Source organism: Salmo salar, chromosome 16, assembly GCF_965601325.2.
Source record: "Salmo salar chromosome 16, fSalSal1, whole genome shotgun sequence".
NCBI classification, from domain to species: Eukaryota; Metazoa; Chordata; class Actinopteri; order Salmoniformes; family Salmonidae; genus Salmo; species Salmo salar.
In genome coordinates, this window is record NC_138306.1 from 26705581 (window position 1) to 26725006 (window position 19426).

Here is a 19426-nt window from a genome sequence, read left to right on the forward strand (position 1 = left end):
ACATTATTGTAGATTTTGCCAAATTACTTTTGATGATAGATATAAAGATGATATAGCAGGATGTCGATAATTGAATATCTGATTCAATATAATTATATCATCATATATTGTACATGATGTCTTACAAATGTTGGATGAGGGTCAAATGTACACCACCGTTCAAAAGTTTTGGGTCACTTTGAAATGTCCTTGTTTTTGAAAGAATAGCACATTTCTTGTTCATTAAAATAACATCAAATTGATCTGAAATACAGTGTAGACATTGTTAATGTTGTAAATTACTATTGTAGCTGGAAACGGCAGATTTTTTATGCAATATCTGCATAGGCGTACAGAGGCCCATTATCAGCAACCATCACTCCTGTGTTTCAATGACACGTTGTGTTAGCTAATCCACGTTTATCATTTTAAAAGGCTAATTGATCATTAGAAAACCCTTTTGCAATTATGTTAGCACAGCTGAAAACTGTTGTCCTAATTAAAGAAGGAATAAAACTGGCCTTTAGACTAGTTGAGTATCTGGAGCATCAGCATTTGTGGGTTCAATTACAGGCTCAAAATGGCCAGAAACAAATAACTTTCTTCTGAAACTCGTCAGTCTATTATTGTTCTGAGAAATTAAGGCTATTCCATGCGAGAAATTGACAAGAAACTGAAGTTCTCGTACAACGGTGTGTACTACTCCCTTAACAGAACCAAAAAAAGAGGAGTGGGAGGCCCCGGTGCACAACTGAGCAAGAGGACAAGTACATTAGAGTGTCTAGTTTGAGAAACAGACACCTCACAAGTCCTCAACTGGCAGCTTCATTAAAAAGTACCCACAAAACACCAGTCTCAACGTCAACAGTGAAGAGGCGACTCCGGGATGCTGGCCTTCTAGGCAGAGTTCCTCTGTCCAGTGTCTGTGTTCTTTTGCCCATCTTAATCTTTTCTTTTTATTGGCCAGTCTGAGATATGGATTTTCTTTGCGACTCTGCCTAGAAGGCCAGGATCCCGGAGTCGCCTCTTCACTGTTGACGTTGTGACTGGTGTTTTGTGGATACTATTTAATGAACCTGCCAGTTGAGGACTTGTGAGGCGTCCGTTTCTCAAACTAGACACTCTAATGTATTCCATTAAAAATCTGCCGTTTCCAGCTACAATTGTCATTTACAGCATTAACAATGTCTACACTGTATTTCTGATCAATTTGATGCAATTTTAATATACAAAAAAATTGCTTTTCTTTCAAAAACAAGGACATTTCTAAGTGACCCCAAACTTTTGAACGGTAGTGTATAGACACACTGGCTAAACAGAATAACAACATGAAACAAGAATAAAGTCAAAGAAATAGTGATGTATGTATGTCTGGTTGAATCAATATTTGACCGTAAGGCACAGCTCCACTCCTGTAGTAGAGAGCATTAAGGTGAGGTGAAAAACACATCTGACTCATGAAATGATTTCACATTTCAACTTTGATTTCAACCCGGCAATGTTCTTGGCTACATCTGCACAATCAGAAAATCACATTGCACATTGACGCAGGGGAAAAAAACAGACTGAAAGCAGAGAGGCAGATAATTAGAGAACCAGAGAGGGCACGAATGAGAGAAAAAGAGGGAGGGAAGGAAAGTAGGAGACAAGGGGCGGAGAAACTGAGACAGAATGCAAAGAAGGAAAGAGGCAGATAAGGAGGAAGAGCAGAGAATGATAGATGCAGAGAAGCAGAGGAGAAAAGCACAGAAGGAGAGAAGGAAGAGTGCAGAGAAGCAGAGAAGGAAGAGAGCAGTGAAGGATAGCAGCAGAGAAGGAAGAGAGCAGAGGATAGCAACAGAGAAGGAAGAGAGCAGAGGATAGCAGCAGAGAAGGAAGAGAGCAGCGAAGGATAGCAGCAGAGAAGGAAGAGAGCAGAGAAGGAGAGAAGCAGATAAGAACAGAATAAGAGAAGAAGAGAAGCAGAGAAGGAGAGAAGAAGAGAAGAACAGAATCAGAGAAGAAGAGAAGCAGAGATGGAGAGAAGAAGAGAAGGAGCGAAGCAGAGAGTGCACTACACTACCTTGCGTTCTGGACTACCATGACTTGTCTGAGAGTCCAGGGGAGGGAGAGGAGGGTAGAGACAACAGACAACAAACAACAAGAACAGCAAAAAGAAAGAAATCGTCAGAGAAACAGAGACATAAAGGGAAGGAGATAAAGAACGACAACATAGAAACATAAAGACATGGTTTATTTACTACTGTCTACTGTTTAAACACATATTAAGCAGTCCCTATATACTGAGCTAAAGGCGTGTGTGTGTGTGTACGTGTGTGTGTGTGCTGGCAGTCTCTATCCAATCCGGGTACAGTCTCTGAATCTTTGATCCAATCCGAAATCAGGGTAGAGTCTCTGGCTCCGTACTGTAAAATCCCATGAACATGGCTGATAGGGCCATTAGTAGAAAGCAGATAGTGTTATAGGTCAGATAAAGACTATCGATCTCTCTGCCTTTTCACAGGAAGAGAGGGATGGAGACAATGATGGGACAGGGAAGGAGAGAGGGATACGCTAAGCTGATGCTGATAAACTGATAATCGCTGTCTCGTGGGAGGGTTGAACCTTACTACACAATCACATCAGAGCACTCAGAAAGAGAACACTGCAGCCGATCTAGAGACCACACGCACGCACGCACGCACACACACACGCACACACACAATATCAGCATTCTAGAGAATATCTTAGAGTAAATATAGAATGCTTTGATACACTGACCAAACAGTGTTTCATATCAAGTTGTAGTATCTGTCCATGAGTACGTTTACATGCACCAGGTTTGAATCAAGGCTGTATAACATCCGGCCGTGATTGGGAGTCCAATAGGGCGGCGCACAATTGGCCCAGCGTCGTCTGGGTTTGGCCGGGGTAGGCCGTCACTGTAAATAAGAATTTATTCTTAACTGACTTTCCGAGTTAAATAAAGGTTAATAATTTGATATTAAATTGATTAGGGAAAGGGGGATGGATACCTAGTCAGTTGTACAACTGAATGCATTCAACTGAAATGTGTCTTCCGCATTTAACCCAACCCCTCTGAATCAGAGAGGTGCGGGGGGCTGCCTTAATCGACATCCACAGCGCCCAGGGAACAGTGGGTTAACTGCCTTGCTCAGGGGCAGAAAAACAGATTTTTACCTTGTCAGCTCAGGGATTCAATCCAGCAACCTTTGTGGTTACTGGCCCAACGCTCTTACCAATAGGCTATGGCAGTAGTCAGATTATGCAATAGTCATGTAAACACCTTACTCTGCTTATCTTAATCGGCGTAAGGTCAAAATCGAAGTAAACATACACCGATTAAAACACCTGGTTTTCGGAGCAATCTTTTGAATTATTAGGACATGTAAACACCTTAATCAGGGTTCCAGCGGTGTATTTAAGCTGCGCGTGTGTTAGCACCAGCCGAGAGCCTCCCTCTTTAGCATGAGTGAAGTGAATTCGAATCAACTGAATGTATGTGTCTTAGAAGTAGTTTTCACAAACAAACTTTATATGTCCGAACTCAGAATCAAACATGCTTCCCAAAAATAACTTGGTCACTGTGGTTGAACATTTATTTTGATTAGTGATTTTCTGCGGTTATCAGAGAGCCATCAGCTAGCCTAATGTAAACAGGGTTATTAGGGAAATCGTACTTCTTGCAAAGCATGCAAACATTTGAATACAATTATTATATTAATCTGACTAGCCACAATAAGCATACATGTACACTCAATATGCCAACTGAGGCCAGTTAGAAACCATAGAGATAAGAAATGAAAGTAGCCCACCGTTGGATGTGTCACTCTATCATGTTTTATGAACTCCTAGGCTTCTACTTACAATCAATCTTTCACAGAGAGCTCACAGTAAATCTAACACAGATGAATAAAGGCACATCATAATAACAGTCAATACTCATTAGAGTACAGAGAGAGAGAGAGAGAGAGAGAGGGGGGGGGGAGAGAATGCAAGGCAGAGAGAAAGAGAGAGCGATAAAACAAAGCAGTCCAGAAGGAGTAAAAAGCGTTGTGAAAGTATCTCACCCTCTCCCTGGTAGGAGGTAGACCTTGACAAAGGGGTCAGAGTATCTGTTGGGGTCTCTCTGAGCCAGGTTCCTTGCCTGGAGCACATGCACTATCAGGTTCCCCAGGTTCCTATCATAGTTGATCTGGAGCTGGAGGAAGCAGAGCGGACAGAGAGAGACATGCAGTATGTTCAACTAGGTTCTACAGGCATGCAGACTAGTGTTTCTCAACACTAGACAACCTGATTCTGACTAATCATCAAACTCTTGACAGGTGGATCAATCAAGTGGAGGAATTCAAGAATATAAGGCACACTCCACTGACTCCAGACTGGGGGGTCAGTAGCAAACAGAGTAGGTGTGAGACTGGGGTGGCCAAGGGGGGAACAAGAACCAGTCAAATTGTATCACAAATAGCATTGCAAATTGGCTTAAACTTAGATGCATTGTATTGAATAACTGTTTATTTGTAACTGCCCTAATTTATTTAAATAAATCCATTTGAATATTAACATAGAGAAAATATTCACGTTAGATACAAGTTTAGTGGTAACCCCCTACAAGGAATATATGTATTTTTTAAAGCTGATTTAGGTCTACTCTATTTCTACACAATTTAAAAGCTCTAAAATTATATTTGGAGAACATCAAAACAAAGAAGCAAAGATGACTTCAGCCATTCTCACCTTGGCTGCTGTGGCTTCATTTCACCTAAGTTGATAAAGGACAAACACATGCCATACAGCAATTACACCCCGATCAGACCGACAGCGTCACTGCGTTTTGGTACACCAGAAGTACATTCATTTCCAATGGAACGCTGCGTTTGCCTTGCAGCATTGCGTTGCAGAGGCAGTTGCAGTGCGTTCTGTGTTCCGCGTACATTGGATTTATAAAATGTATGCATCAAACTGTATGCGTAGACTTGACAGAAATAGTAGCAAAAGGTGAATGTTGAACTTTTGTTGCACACATATCCACTAAAATGTTGGATTACATAATGAAAAAAGTTTGACTGCAGCATTGATGCTATGAGGCTGTCGGCCTGATAGCTGCTACACACTAGCTAAACACCGGGATTAAAAACTCTAGTTGAGTTTCCTGTCAACTCAACCAACAGTTCCTTAGCCACCTTCCTGCTCTGCTTTCCACATATCAATTGAGAGAGATTGCACTGTTCAGTGTTCCCTCACTGTAGCCGTGCTCGCCATAATCCTAAAGCCAGCCAGCCAATCACAGCCTTTTCACCCACTCCAAGGTATCCGCATGGTCCTAAAGCCAGCCACAATGAATTGCCTGAACAAAAGCATTGTCTTTTCTCTCCAATCTGAGCCATATTGACAGCTCTCTGATCCAATGAGAATAAGGGGGCGCTAAGGGTGGCCAATCATATTTGAGGTGTGGCTGGTGCCACCACATGCCCCCCCCTCTGGTGCCGCTCCTGAGCAGGCCTACCTGTATTTCTCCTGTTATAGGGTGAGGCTGAGGCTTTAGCACCTGCACATCCGCTGCCGACTGAAAAACAAACACAAGTATCGATTATACACTCTATTTATACCGTTATCAGTCTCACTGATACATGTTCACACACTCTATATTAACACACACACACACACACACCCCCCCCCCCCCCCCCCCCCACACACACACACACACGCTAGCATATACACTACCATGAGAAGCCCTGGCCTCTGGTCTGCCTGAAAGGTTCAGTTACTGTGTCCATCATACTATGTTTTTAATTAGCAGCAGGTTGGCTAGAACCCCTGTGTAGCATTCTGTACAGTCAGAGAAGGTTAATTCAGTTAATTGAGATGCAGTATATTACATAATCTACCTATCATAGAAAGTAGTTAATACAATGTGTATTTCCACACTCACACCCATGTATGCATCTCTCTCTCTATCTCCCTATGTCACACCCTGATCTGTTTCACCTGCCCTTGTGATTGTCTCCACCCCCCTCTAGGTGTCGCCCATCTTCCCCATTATTCTCTGTGTATTTATACCTGTGTTCTCTGTTTGTCCGTTGCCAGTTTGTCTTGTTTGTCGAGTCAACCAGCGTTTTTGTTCTCAGCTCCTGCTTTTTCCAGTCTCTCTTTTTCTTGCCCTCCTGGTTTTGACCCTTGCCTGTCCTGACACTGAGCCCGCCTGCCTGTCCACTCTGCCTACCCCTGTTCCTGCCTGCCGACCTGTACCTTTGCCCCACCTCTGGTTTACTGACCCCTGCCTGCCTTGACCTGTCTATTGCCTGCCCCTGTTGGATTATTAAACCATTGTTAATTCCACGTGTCCGCATCTGGGTCTTAGCTTGATTCCTGATACCCTACACACATATACCATGCATGTTTCTCTATAATTAGCCTGTCATGTTTCTGTGATCCACAATGCAGCCACAGCAGTTGACCTTGACCTCTCTCCACACGAACGCACGTACACATGCACAGCATTTGTGAATTATTAATTATGAACTCACCAGCCATATGGCTGTAATAACATACTCTACATGGAGCTACGGGCTTTCCATATCATAATGTACTACTAGTGAAGGCAGTACCTTGGCGCTGTGGCGTTGTTTCTTGATGATGGCTGGGGAGGCAGGCTGACCGGGGCTGGGGACGGCACTAGAGCTGGCCGATGCATTGCCTGAGTGTAACAGAGCTGAGCGGTCAAGGGCAGAGAGGACCCCTACTCCTCCTGGCCCCCCCACCCCCATTCCTACCCCCATCCCAGGAGCCTGCTGTTGGGAAACCTTCTGCAGCTCTGCAGCCAGCTGCTTAGGGTCCACTCCTGGAGAACACTGCCTGTCACCTACACACACACACACACACACACACACACACACACACACACACACACACACCACACACACACACACACACACACAGTAACATTCACAATGAAGCATTGTAAAGTTACATAAACATTATGATACATTATAACAACAGTGCAAAAGTCATGATGAAGCATTATAACAATGTAGCTAGTGGTGTACCAGGCTTCAGCTGGTCATGGTTCTCCAGGGCCTGGGGATGCTCAGGGTCAGACAGCATGTTCAGGTCACTGAGAGAGACAGACAGGAAGGTAAAATTTAGTTATCATCTAAATTAAGTGGGGATAAGAGGAGAGAGGGATGAGAAAGGATAGAGAGCGATGAGGAGTAAGATGTTTGACTCACAGTCTCACACAGAGCTCAGTCTCTGCACACAGCTGACCCATAATGCACTGCACCTCCTCGTAAGTCTTCCCCATCAGAGGAACCCCATTCAACTCCAACACCTGCATTCCTACAGAGAGAGACAGAGAGCGAGAGAGCACTTTGACGCCAGTAAGATAACTTAACAACACTTAACCCTTCATAATATCACGCTTATCTCTGTTTGGTTTATGTATGTTTATGACACATGTTTCAAACTGCTATGGCACCACAGATCGATTCTCAATCCTGCAGTCAGGGTCTTGAGACAAGCTCAGACTACAGACACCTTGGTCTCAATGCATCTCAGAACACAAAACACAACCCAAACAAGTTTAGCTCAGGGAGAAATGTCTTACTCCTTCTCAAGAGTAGGCTCTACGTCTTTTAAAAATACCACTGCCTATCATTTCATTGACTAGAACAGTGGTTCCCAACCTTTTTTGTTTACTGTACCGTCTACTGAATTTGGCTCAGCCCGGAGTACCCAATAAGTAACCGTATAGTCTCATGGGTCTTCTTAAGTACCCCCTGTGGACAGGCCAAGTTCACCCAGGGGTCCTAGTGCCCCTGGTTGGGAACCACTAGACTAGAGTATATATTTTTCAGGTTCTGGTTCACACAGCAGACAAGACTCAGAGAGCATGACAGAGTATATAGCAGTAAGAGCTGTATGATGGATATTGAAAGGGAGAAAGTGCACAGTAAACTCAAACCCATGCCAGCATCGGTGTTGTGGCTGCACTTACACAAATGAAACCTCGTCTTGAGATAAGACTTTTGCTTACGAAGTAACTCGCCAGCTGCTGTGACAACAAAAGATTTTATTAACATATCTCTCTCTCTGTATGTTAGAGAGTCAAGGCCACAGCAACATTTAGAATACTCTCTCTCTCTCTCTCTCTCTCTCTCTCCATCTCTCATTCCCCCACTCCTCACCTCTCCCTCTATTTCTCTATTTCTCTGTCTCTCTCTATCTATCTCTCCTCTCTGTCTCTCATCACCCCCCCTCTCTCATTCTCTCTCTCTGCACCTGAGGGTACAAGTGTTCAGTTCCATGGTCTCTTTCAACTAAAGTCTAAACACAGCATTTTCATTAAGCTAATTTAGTCCTCTGAAGAGAGTCAGATAAAACCACAACATATGACTGCTTCCATTCCTAGGAGGGTTACTGTGTAATAGGGTGGCTGGTTGCCTAGTGGTTAGAGTGTTGGTCCATCAACCGAAAGGTTGCTGCTTCGAATACTCGAGCCGACAAGGTGAAAATCTGTGCCCTTGAGCAAGACATTTATAACCCTCAATTGCTCCAGGGGTGCCGGACTACATGGCTGACCCTGTAAAACAACACATTTCACTGCACCTATCTGGTGTATGTGATAATAAAACATATATATATACAGTACCAGTCAAAAGTTTGGACTCACCAACTCATTCCAGGGTTTTTCTTTATTTAAAAAAATTTTCTACATTGTAGAATAATAGTGAAGACATCAACATTATGAAATAACATATAGAATAATGTAGTAAGCAAATCAAAATATATTTTATTTCTGAGATTCTTCAAAGTTGCCACCCTTTGCTTTGATGACAGCTTCAAATCAAATCAAAGTTTATTTGTCACGTGCGCCGAGGTATTAGGTGAACAATAGGTAGGTAAAGAAATAAAACAACAGTAAAAAGACAGGCTATATACAGTAGCGAGGCTATAAAAGTAGCGAGGCTACATACAGACACTGGTTAGTCAGGCTGATTGAGGTAGTATGTACATGTAGATATGGTTAAAGTGACTATGAATATATGATGAACAGAGAGTAGCAGTAGTGTAAAAGAGGGGTTGGTGGGTGGTGGGTGGGACACAATGCAGATAGCCCGGTTAGCCAATGTGCTGGAACACTGGTTGGTCGGGCCAATTGAGGTAGTATGTACATATGTACATGAATGTATAGTTAAAGTGACTATGCATATATGATAAACAGAGAGTAGCAGCAGCGTAAAAGAGGGGTTGGAGGGGCACACAATGCAAATAGTCTGGGTAGCCATTTGATTACCTGTTCAGGAGTCTTATGGATTGGGTGTAAAAACTGTTGAGAAGCCTTTTTGTCCTAGACTTGGCACTCCGGTCTTGGCACTAATGGACTTGGCACTCCGGACTTGGCACTCTTGGCACTCTACTTGCCATGCGGTAGTAGAGAAAACAGTCTATGACTGGGGTGGCTGGGGTCTTTGACAATTTTTAGGGCCTTCCTCTGACACCGCCTGGTGTAGAGGTCCTGGATGGCAGGCAGCTTAGCCCCGCGATGTACTGGGCTGTACACACTACCCTCTGTAGTGCCTTGCGGTCGGAAGCCGAGCAAGGCAGTGATGCAACCAGTCAGGATGTTCTCGATGTTGCAGCTGTAGAACCTTTTGAGGATCTCAGGACCCATGCCAAATCTTTTTAGTTTCCTGAGGTGGAATAGGCTTTGTCGTGACCTCTTCATGACTGTCTTGGTGTGTTTGGACCATTGTAGTTTGTTGGTGATGTGGACACCAAGGAACTTGAAGCTCTCAACCTGCTCCACTACAGCCCCGTCGATGAGAATGGGGACGTGCTCGGTCCTCCTTTTTCTGTAGTCCACAATCATCTCCTTAGTCTTGGTTACGTTGAGGGATAGGTTGTTATTCTGGCACCTCTGGTGGTCTCTGACCTCCTCCCTGTAGGCTGTCTCGTCATTGTCGGTGATCAGGCCTACCACTGTTGTGTCGTCTTAATGATGGTGTTGGAGTCGTCCCTGGCCATGCAGTCGTGGGTGAACAGAGAGTACAGGAGGGGATTGAGCACGCACCCCTGGGGGGCTCCAGTGTTGAGGATCAGCGTGGCAGATGTGTTGCTACCTACTCTCACCACCTGAGGGCGGCCCGTCAGGAAGTCCAGGATCCAGTTGCAGAGGGAGGTGTTTAGTCCCAGGATCCTTAACTTAGTGATGAGCTTTGAGGGTACTATGGTGTTGAACGCTGAGCTGTAGTCAATGAATAGCATTCTCACATAAGTGTTTCTTTTGTCTAGGTGGGAAAGGGCAGTGTGGAGTGCAATAGAGATTGCATTATCTGTGGATCTGTTTGGGCGGTATGCAAATTGGAGTGGGTCTAGGGTTTCTGGGATAATGGTGTTGATGTGAGCCATTACCAGCCTTTCAAAGCACTTCATGGCTACGGAGTGAGTGCTATGGGTCTGTAGTCATTTAGGAAGGTTGCCTTTGTGTTCTTGGGCACAGGGACTATGGTGGTCTGCTTGAAACATGTTGGTATTACAGACTCAATCAGGGACATGTTGAAAATGTCAGTGAAGACACCTGCCAGTTGGTTAGCACATGCCAGAGCACACATCCTGGTAATCCATCTGGCCCCGCAGCCTTGTGTATGTTGACCTGTTTAAAGTTCTTCCTGACTTTGGCTACAGAGAGCGTGATCACACAGTCGTCCGCAACAGCTGATGCTCTCATGCATGTTATAGTCCCCCATCTTGAAAGCGGCAGCTCTACCCTTTATCTCAGTGCGAATGTTGCCTATAATCCATGGCTTCTGGTTGGGGTATGTACGTACAGTCACTGTGGGGACGACGTCCTCGATGCACTTATTGATAAAGCCAGCGACTGATGTGGTGTACTCCTAAATGCCATTGGAAGAATCCCGGAACATGTTCCAGTCTGTGATAGCAAAACAGTCTGAACAGACGCTTGGCATTCTATCAACCAGCTTCACGAGGAATGCTTTTCCAACAGTCCTGAAGGAGGTCCCACATATGCTGAGCACTTGTTGGCTGCTTTTCCTTCAGTCTGCTGTCCAACTCATCCCAAACCATCTCAATTGGTTTGAGGTCAGGTGATTGTGGAGGCCAGGTCATCTGATGTAGCATTCCATCACTCTCCTTCTTGGTCAAATAGCCCTTGCAAAGCCTGGAGGTGTATTTTGGGTCATTGTCCTGTTGAAAAACAAATAATAGTCCCACTAAGTCCAAACCAGATGGGATGGCGTATCGCTGTGGTAGCCATGCTGGTTAAGTGTGCCTTGAATTATAAATAAATACTGACAGTGTCACCAGCAAAGCACCCCCTACACCATCACACCTCCTGCTCCATCCTTCACGGTGGGAACCACACATGCTGGGATCATCCGTTCAGCTACTCTGTGTCTCACAAAGACACAGTGGTTGGAACCAAAAATCTCACATTTGGATTCATCAGACCAAAGGACAGATTTCCACCGGTCTAATGTCCATTGCTTGTGTTTCTTGGCCCAAGCAAGTCTCTTCTTATTATTAGTGTCCTTTAGTAGTGGTTTCTTTGCAGCAACTCGACCATGAATTCGGCCTGAGTCACGCAGTCTCCTCTAAACAGTTGATGTTGAGATGTGTCTGTTACTTAAACTCTGTGAAGAATGTATTTGGGCTGCAAGAACTTATCCTCTGCAGCCGAAGTAACTCTGGGTCTTCCTTTCCTGTGGCGGCCCTCATGAAAGACAGTTTCATCATAGCGCTTGATGGTTTTTGCGACTGGACTTGAAGAAACATTCAAAGTTCTTGAAATGTTCCGCATTGACTGACCTTCATGTCTTAAAGTAATGATGGACTGTTGTTTCTCTTTGCCTATTTGAGCTGCTCTTGCCATAATATGGACTTGGTCTTTTACCAAATAGGGCTGTCTTCTGTATACCACACCTATCTTGTCACAACACAACTGACTGGCTCAAACGTATTAAGAAGGAAAGACATTTCACAAATTAACTTTTAACAAGGCACACCTGTTAATTGAAATGCATTCCAGGTGACTACCTCATGAAGCTGGTTGAGAGAATGCCAAGAGTGTGCAAAGCTGTCATGAAGGCAAAGGGTGGCTACTTTGAAGAATCTAAAATCTAAAATATTTATATATTTTTTACTAAAATATTTTTGGATTTGTTTAACACTGTTTTGGTTACTACATGATTCCATATGTGTTATTTCATAATTTTGACGTCTTCACTATTATTCTACAATGTAGAAAATAGTAAAAATAAAGAAAATAAAGAATGAGTAGGTGTGTCCAAACTTTTGACTGGTACTGTATATGTTACAGAAACACAAACAACTGAACATTCTGTCAAAATTAGAATACACTGAGATACTTACTCTCGCTACATAATCATTTCCACAATCTGTATAAAGCTCAATACAATTATAAACTGTAGGGGATTTTAGGGAGATGGCATTTGCAGAGAGAGAAAATGTGCGTGTGTATTTGTCCTTCAAACTCCTCTCTCAGAATAGTCAAGGCTGTCCCATGTCGCAAGTGTCACCGCCAGGGTGTGACATCACAGCGTCTGAACTGAGTATGACAGCAAGAGGGAGTAGATGAACACTATCTCATCCCCAGAAACATCCCTAACTGCAGTGGATTACGCTAGAGAACTATAAAGAACCAGGCTTTCCTTCTGGTTTAACCCAGGAGGGATGGATGCAGAGACACGTCCTTCATGTGTCAGTAAATCCCTGAAATATATCAGTAGGAGAAAGCTACTGTCCTACACATTGTTCAGGATGTCTGGTAATTACAGTGGTGTGTTCTGAAGTCTCTTCTACTTTGTTATATTCTGCCTGTAGCCTGTACTAATCTATGTGCTTCAGAAAGGAGGGTTTTACAGTAATATGATTCATGGAAGCAGAAAGAGGAGTAGGGGGCTAAATACTGTGAGTGTGTGTGTGTTTCAGTGTGTGTATTCGTGTGTGTGTGTACAGGACTCTGAACAGCTTCTACCCCCAAGTCATAAGAATGCTACATCGTTAGTCCAGGAAGCTATTTAGTTAACTATTTAACTATCTGTATTGACCCTTTTTTTACTCATTACATACGCTGCTGCTTTTGTTGAATATCATTCACTTTATTCCTAGTTATATGTACATAGTGTAGCTACCTCAATTACCTCGTACCCCTGCACATCGACTCGGTACTGGTACCCCATGTATATATCCAAGTTATCGTTACTCATTGTGTATTTATTATTTCTTTTATTATTCTGTTATTTTTGTATTTTCTTTCTCGCTACATTGTTGGGAAGGGTCCGTAAGTAAGCATTTCACTGTTAGTCTACACTTCTTGTTTACGAAGCATGTGACAAATACAATTTGATTTGGTGTGTGTGTCAGTGTTTGTATGAACATGTATGTTTGTCAGAGAGAGAAAGAGAAACAGCGAGAGAGAGACAGAGAAAGAGATGGAGGGAGAGAGGGAGAGAGGGAGAGAGGGAGAGAGAGAGAGAGAGAGAGAGAGCGAGAGAGAGAGAGAGAGAGAGAGAGAGAGATAAAGGGAGAGAGTGTGAATGACTGTGTCTGTGCTAAATACAGCATAATGGCTAGTCCTTTGTGGCATTGCAAAGGGGCAGAATGCAAAGAGACAGAGCTTTTTTTCTGGCTATCTGATGTCTCAGAATGAGACATGACAGACACACATGCAAACACAAACATACTGTACACACACAAACACCCTCTCATCTTTCTATGGTGCTCAGAGAGCTTGGCAAAGACATTCACAGTGAGCTGACAGTGGCCTGAAATGAATAATATAATAATAGATTTCTGCTTAAACCAGTAGCTAATCTGCTCTGAGCTGAAATCTGACATTGAGAAGTCTATCTCGTCCAGAACACGTGTGAAATAATCAATATACCTCATCCAGCTTAACTCAGACAAATTGAAATGCATACAACATGCGCTTATGAGTTATGATACTGCTGTATAAGAATGTTAATCATTGTTTTCTTCCAAATGTCTCTTTCATTTTTTTCCGCACGGATTAAAATCCCACTATAATGACGTTCCCATCAGATATAGCCCACAGTATTTTCTCAACCTTAAATCAGACTGTGTCCCTGTATGAACAGAGATAACCAATCTATTGTTCTCTCCTCCTTCTCTTGCTCGATTTATACCTTACACAAGTACATGTGCACACACACTTACCTTCCACCACTTTCCCTGTCTGTTCGGCCACTCCTCCGGGTGTAACCTTGGCAATGTAGGCTCCTATCTCACCATGACAACCAGGAATCTCCTTTCCTCCCACCACACGGATCCCCAGGCCATTCCCTGCAGGGAACACACATACGTAAACAACGGTTCAAAAGTTTGGGTTCAATTACAAATGTCCTTGTTTTTGAAAGAAAAGCATATTTTTTGTCCATTAAAATAACATAAAATTATTCAGAAATACAGTGTAGACATTGTAAATATTGTAAATAAATATTGTAGCTGGAAACAGCAGATATTTAATGGAATGGTGTACAGAGGCCCATTATCAGCAACCATCACTCCTGTGTTCCAATGGGACATTGTGTTAGCTAATCCAAGTTTATCATTTTAAAAGGCTAATTGATCATCAAAAAACCCTTTTGCAATTATGTTAGCACAGCTGAAAACTGTTGTTCTGATTAAAGAAGCAATACAACTGGCCTTCTTTAGACTAGTTGAGTATCTGGAGCATCAACTTCAGTTTCTTGGCAATTTCTCGCATGGAATAGCCTTCATTCCTCAGAACAAGAATAGACTGACGAGTTTCAGAAGAAAGTTCTCAGTTTTATTGCTTTTTTAATCAGGACAACAGTTTTCAGCTGTGCTAACATAATTGAAAAATGGTTTTCTAATAATCAATTAGCCTTTTAAAATGATAAACTTGGATTAGCTAACACAACATGCCATTGGAACACAGGAGCGATGGTTGTTGATAATGGCCCTCTGTACGTCTATGTAGATATTCCATAAAAAAACAGCTGTTTCCAGCTACAATAGTCATTTACAATATTTACAATATCTACACTGTATTTCTGATCAATTTGATGTTATTTTAATGGACAAAAAATGTGCTTTTCTTTCAAAAACAAGGACATTTCTAAGTGACCCCCACACTTTTGAAAGGTAGTGTATATGAATGGACAATATACAGTATAACAATATATCAATGGCCATATTGGAAATCCCTGAGATGATCCTATTATTATCATTAATGAGCAGATATCTACATATTAGAGAATGTTTACTGTGTTCTGCTCTACCTGAGACACTGGTGTCCTTGGGGTCTCTCTGTAGTTTGAGCCGGGTGTGAGGGAACACATAGGGAATCAGCTTAATCTGGGGGAGACACAGTGCATGGAGTATTTGTATTTTTTTTGCCAAGGCAGCAGCTACTCTTTCTGGGGTCCAAACACATTAAGGTACTTACATTACCTGTGAAACAAAAGATAAAATGGTACATCATAGAACATTATTACACCGCTACATATCCACAATACAAAATGTATAATACCACCATACAACAATATTACAATGTACGTGTGTGTAGAGTGCGTATGCTAGTGCTTGTGTGCGTATGTGTGTCTGTACATGTGTGTTTGTCTCTTCACAGCCCCTGTTGTTCCATAAGGTGTATTTTTACCAGTTTAAAAAAAAATCTGATTCTACTTGATTCATTTACCTGATGTGGAATAGAGTTCCATGTAGTCATGGCTCTATGTAGTACTTTGCAATTCCCATAGTCTGTTCTGGACTTGGAGATTATGAAGAGATCTCTGGTGGCATGTCTTGTGGGTTATGCATGAGTGTCTGAGCTGTGTGCTAGTAGTTTAAACAAACAGCTCAGTACATTCAGTTTATCAACACTTCTTACAAAAACAAGTAGTGATGAAGTCAATCTCTCCTCCACTTTGAGCCAGGAGAGATTGACATGCATATCATTGACATGCATACCCCGTGTACTTTTAAGGGCCAGCTATGCTGCTCTGTTCAGAGCCAATTGTCCCTCTATGTGGCACCTGACCACATTACTGAACTTTAGGTGCCACAAAACTAGGGCACGTAGGACCTGCCTTGTTAAGAAGGGAGAGCAGCACTTTATTATGGACAGACTTCTCCCCATCTTAGCTACTGTTATATCAATATGTTTTGACCATGACAGTTCACAATCCTGGGTTACTCCAAGCAGTTTAATCACCTCAACTTATTATTCAATAGTTGTGGTTTAGGGTTTAGTGGATGATTTGTCCAAAATACAATGCTTTTAGTTTTTTTTTTAATATTTAGGACTAACTTATTCCTTGCCATCCAGTCTGAAACTAACTGCAACGCATTGCTAAGTGTTGTAGTCATTTCAGTCGCTGTAGTAGCTGACGTGTATAGTGTTGAGACACGCTTTACTCAAAGGCAGTGGCATGTCGTTAGTGGCATGTGTGGCATGTGGCATGTCGTTAGTAAAGATCGAAAAAAGTAAGGGGCCTAAACAGCTGCCCTGGGAAATTCCTGATTCTACCTAGATTAAGTTGTAGGGGCTTCCATTAAAGAACACCATCTGTGTTCTGTTAGACAGGTAACTCTTTATCCACAATATAGCAAGGGGTGTAAAGCCATAACACATACATTTTTCCAGCAGCAGAATATGAACAATAATGTCAAAAGCCACACTGAAGTCTAACAAAACAGCCCCCACAATATTTTTTGCATCATTTTCTCTCAGTCAATCATCAGTCATTTGTGTAAGTGCTGTGGTTATTGAATGTCCTTCCCTATAAGCGTGCTGAAAGTCGGTTGTCAATTAGTTTACTGTAAAATAACATTGTATCTGGTCAAACTAAAAAAAATTCAAAAGGTTTACTAAGGTTTGTTAACAGGCTGATTGGTCGGCTATTTGACCCGTTTCAGGAAACTAGGCGTATGTCGCAAGTCACGACTTCACAGGAGAGGCATTTTAATGTTTATTTTATTTTTTATTAAAATCCGTTTTTTGGCAGAAATGCCTTCTGGAACATTTGAACTTTTATGTGCCTTAATAACAAACTTGTATGCCATCTGTAAATATGAAATACATTGTTAAATTACAAGCCTAGTTGGTTTAGCCACAGAAAAAGACAGGAACCTTTCCGCTAGCCATGATTGACTGAGATAATGAATGGCTGGACATGCCGAGAGATGAGTTTTGGATTAGTCTGCCCTGTAGCATCTTCTGTCAACAACATGAGCTGCTCATTATGTGTAGATAATCCTTTCTACTGCAGTTTTTTCAAAATATATAATGTTAGCCATGGCGAACTGCAAATGTGTTGCTACTGCTCTCAACCAGAATGACTTGACACAAGGTTATTAGGTTATTCTTCTTATCTAAACTTGGGAGGTGAATTGATGTTATGCAAGGTTGTAATGTCTTCTCAGTTTTTTTTCCTGGTTTACAGCTTCAATGCTCTGGAGTCTGGTGTTGTTGTCGCCAAGGAGCGTTCGGACTCAGTCGGGACCAGGTTTCAGCTGCTGCGCAAAGCTGACATCTTTCCTCCCATAGATGGTCTGCCTGTACCAGCAGCACCTGGACTGGACACAGCTAGACAAACTTATCTTTTTGAAAAGATCAGGGAGTTTTGTGAGGAAGAGGCTATGGACTTCACATGCCCTGCACCAAAGTCAAGGGCAGAACAGAAACAGGCTCCCTGAATATAGATTCCCTTGTTCATGCGTGGTTCGGCTGGACCAGTTAATCACTGGGGCGAGATCCCAGCCATCAGCACTATCTGCAGTGCCTCTAGTCACATGACTCTCTCCTAACACAATAGTTGATGCTACTTTTATTTATCCTGCTGCTCAGCCACTTTACCCCTGATTGATGGCATATACCTACCTCATCTTTCACTGATATCGTTATTGATATTGTTCTTGAACATAAAGTATATTATTTTGTTCTTTCTCTACTGGCATCTTTCTTTACTATCTATTTTTGATATTTCTACTATGCAAGTAACCACTTCGCTGTACCATTTACACCTTCTGTAGAGACCCATACACTTAGCAAGATGTGGCTGGGGGTTATAGCATTTCTTTCACATGACCCATCAATTTAGAAAAGTGTGTCTGGGTAAGCGTCATCGAATATTTATAAAATATACCTGGAATTTTTACATATTGTTGGCTGCAACTTATACCACTTTTTGTCTAAATCTTTACTACACTACTCACTGTTTAGCACATGACCTCACATGTGAATCCTTAAAGAGATGGGTGGGGCTGGCTTAAAAGGGTGTGAACAATTCTGAATGGGTGTAGACAAAGAAAAGCTCTCCAGTAGGTGTAACAAAATATTCAAGGGCCATTTTCTCAAAAGTTTATCAACTTTCAAAGCAGAATTACTTTCGCATTGTTCCTCAAATGCAGTGTATGATATACCATTGTGTAGCTCTGTATCTCTGCTTTTAAACAATGTAAAAAACACAATTTTAAATGTTGATACATAAGACCGAATCAAGGCGGTCTGTCACATTTGAGCCAGTAAAGGGGTCTCTGGCCAGAGCGCACACCCTTTTAGTAGGCTTAAATTGATGATATGGCAAATAGCGGTGGAAATATCATCCGCTATTATCCTCAGTAATTTTCCATCTAGGTTGTCAGACCCTGGTGGCTTGTCATTGTTGATAGACAACAATAATTGTTTCACCTCCTCCACACTCACATTACAGAATTAAAAAGTACAATGCCTTTCTTTCATAATTTGGTCAGATATACTTTGATGTGTAGTGTCAGCGTTTGTTGCTGGCATGTTATGCCTACATTTGCTAATCTTGCCAATGAAAAAATCATTAAAGTAGTTGGCTATATCAGTGGGTTTTGTGATGAATGAGCCATCTGATTCAATGAATAATGGAGCCGAGTTTAACTTTTATTCCCAAAAGTTAATTTAAGGTGCTCCAAAGCTTATTACTGGCATTCTTTGTATGATTTATATTTGTTTCATAGAATTGTTTATTTTAATTTTGTGTGTGGCTCAGTTGGTAGAGCATGTTGTTTGCAACGCCAGGGTTGTGGGTTCAGTTCAATTCCCACGGGGGACCAGTACGGAATTTTTTTTAATGAAATGTATGCATTCACTACTGTAAGTCGCTCTGGATAAGAGCGTCTGCTAAATGACTAAAATGTAAATGTAAAATGTTTATTCACATGATTTCTCAATTTTCAGTACATATGCCAATCGGTTTTTTATTTTTTTATTTTTTTATTTATTTATTTATTTTATTTCACCTTTATTTAACCAGGTAGGCAAGTTGAGAAAAAGTTCTCATTTACAATTGCGACCTGGCCAAGATAAAGCAAAGCAGTTCGACAACATACAAAAACACAGAGTTACACATGAAGTAAAACAACATACAATCAATGATGCAGTTGA

At 42.1% G+C, this 19426-nt stretch overlaps 1 protein-coding gene across 1 annotated transcript in view; it reads right to left on the minus strand.

Annotated features, from left to right (window-relative positions):
• The window catches only part of LOC106573449 (protein piccolo), a 100789-nt gene that overhangs the window by 12422 nt on the left and 68941 nt on the right, over window positions 1-19426 (minus strand). The window contains exons 19-26 of the mRNA XM_014148501.3: window positions 15288-15363; window positions 14200-14325; window positions 7209-7317; window positions 7026-7093; window positions 6588-6841; window positions 5486-5545; window positions 4050-4180; window positions 2042-2068 (exon numbers count right to left, since the gene is read on the minus strand). Coding sequence (XP_014003976.3) covers window positions 2042-2068; window positions 4050-4180; window positions 5486-5545; window positions 6588-6841; window positions 7026-7093; window positions 7209-7317; window positions 14200-14325; window positions 15288-15363 — 851 coding nt within the window. The remainder of the gene's footprint in view (window positions 1-2041; window positions 2069-4049; window positions 4181-5485; window positions 5546-6587; window positions 6842-7025; window positions 7094-7208; window positions 7318-14199; window positions 14326-15287; window positions 15364-19426) is intronic.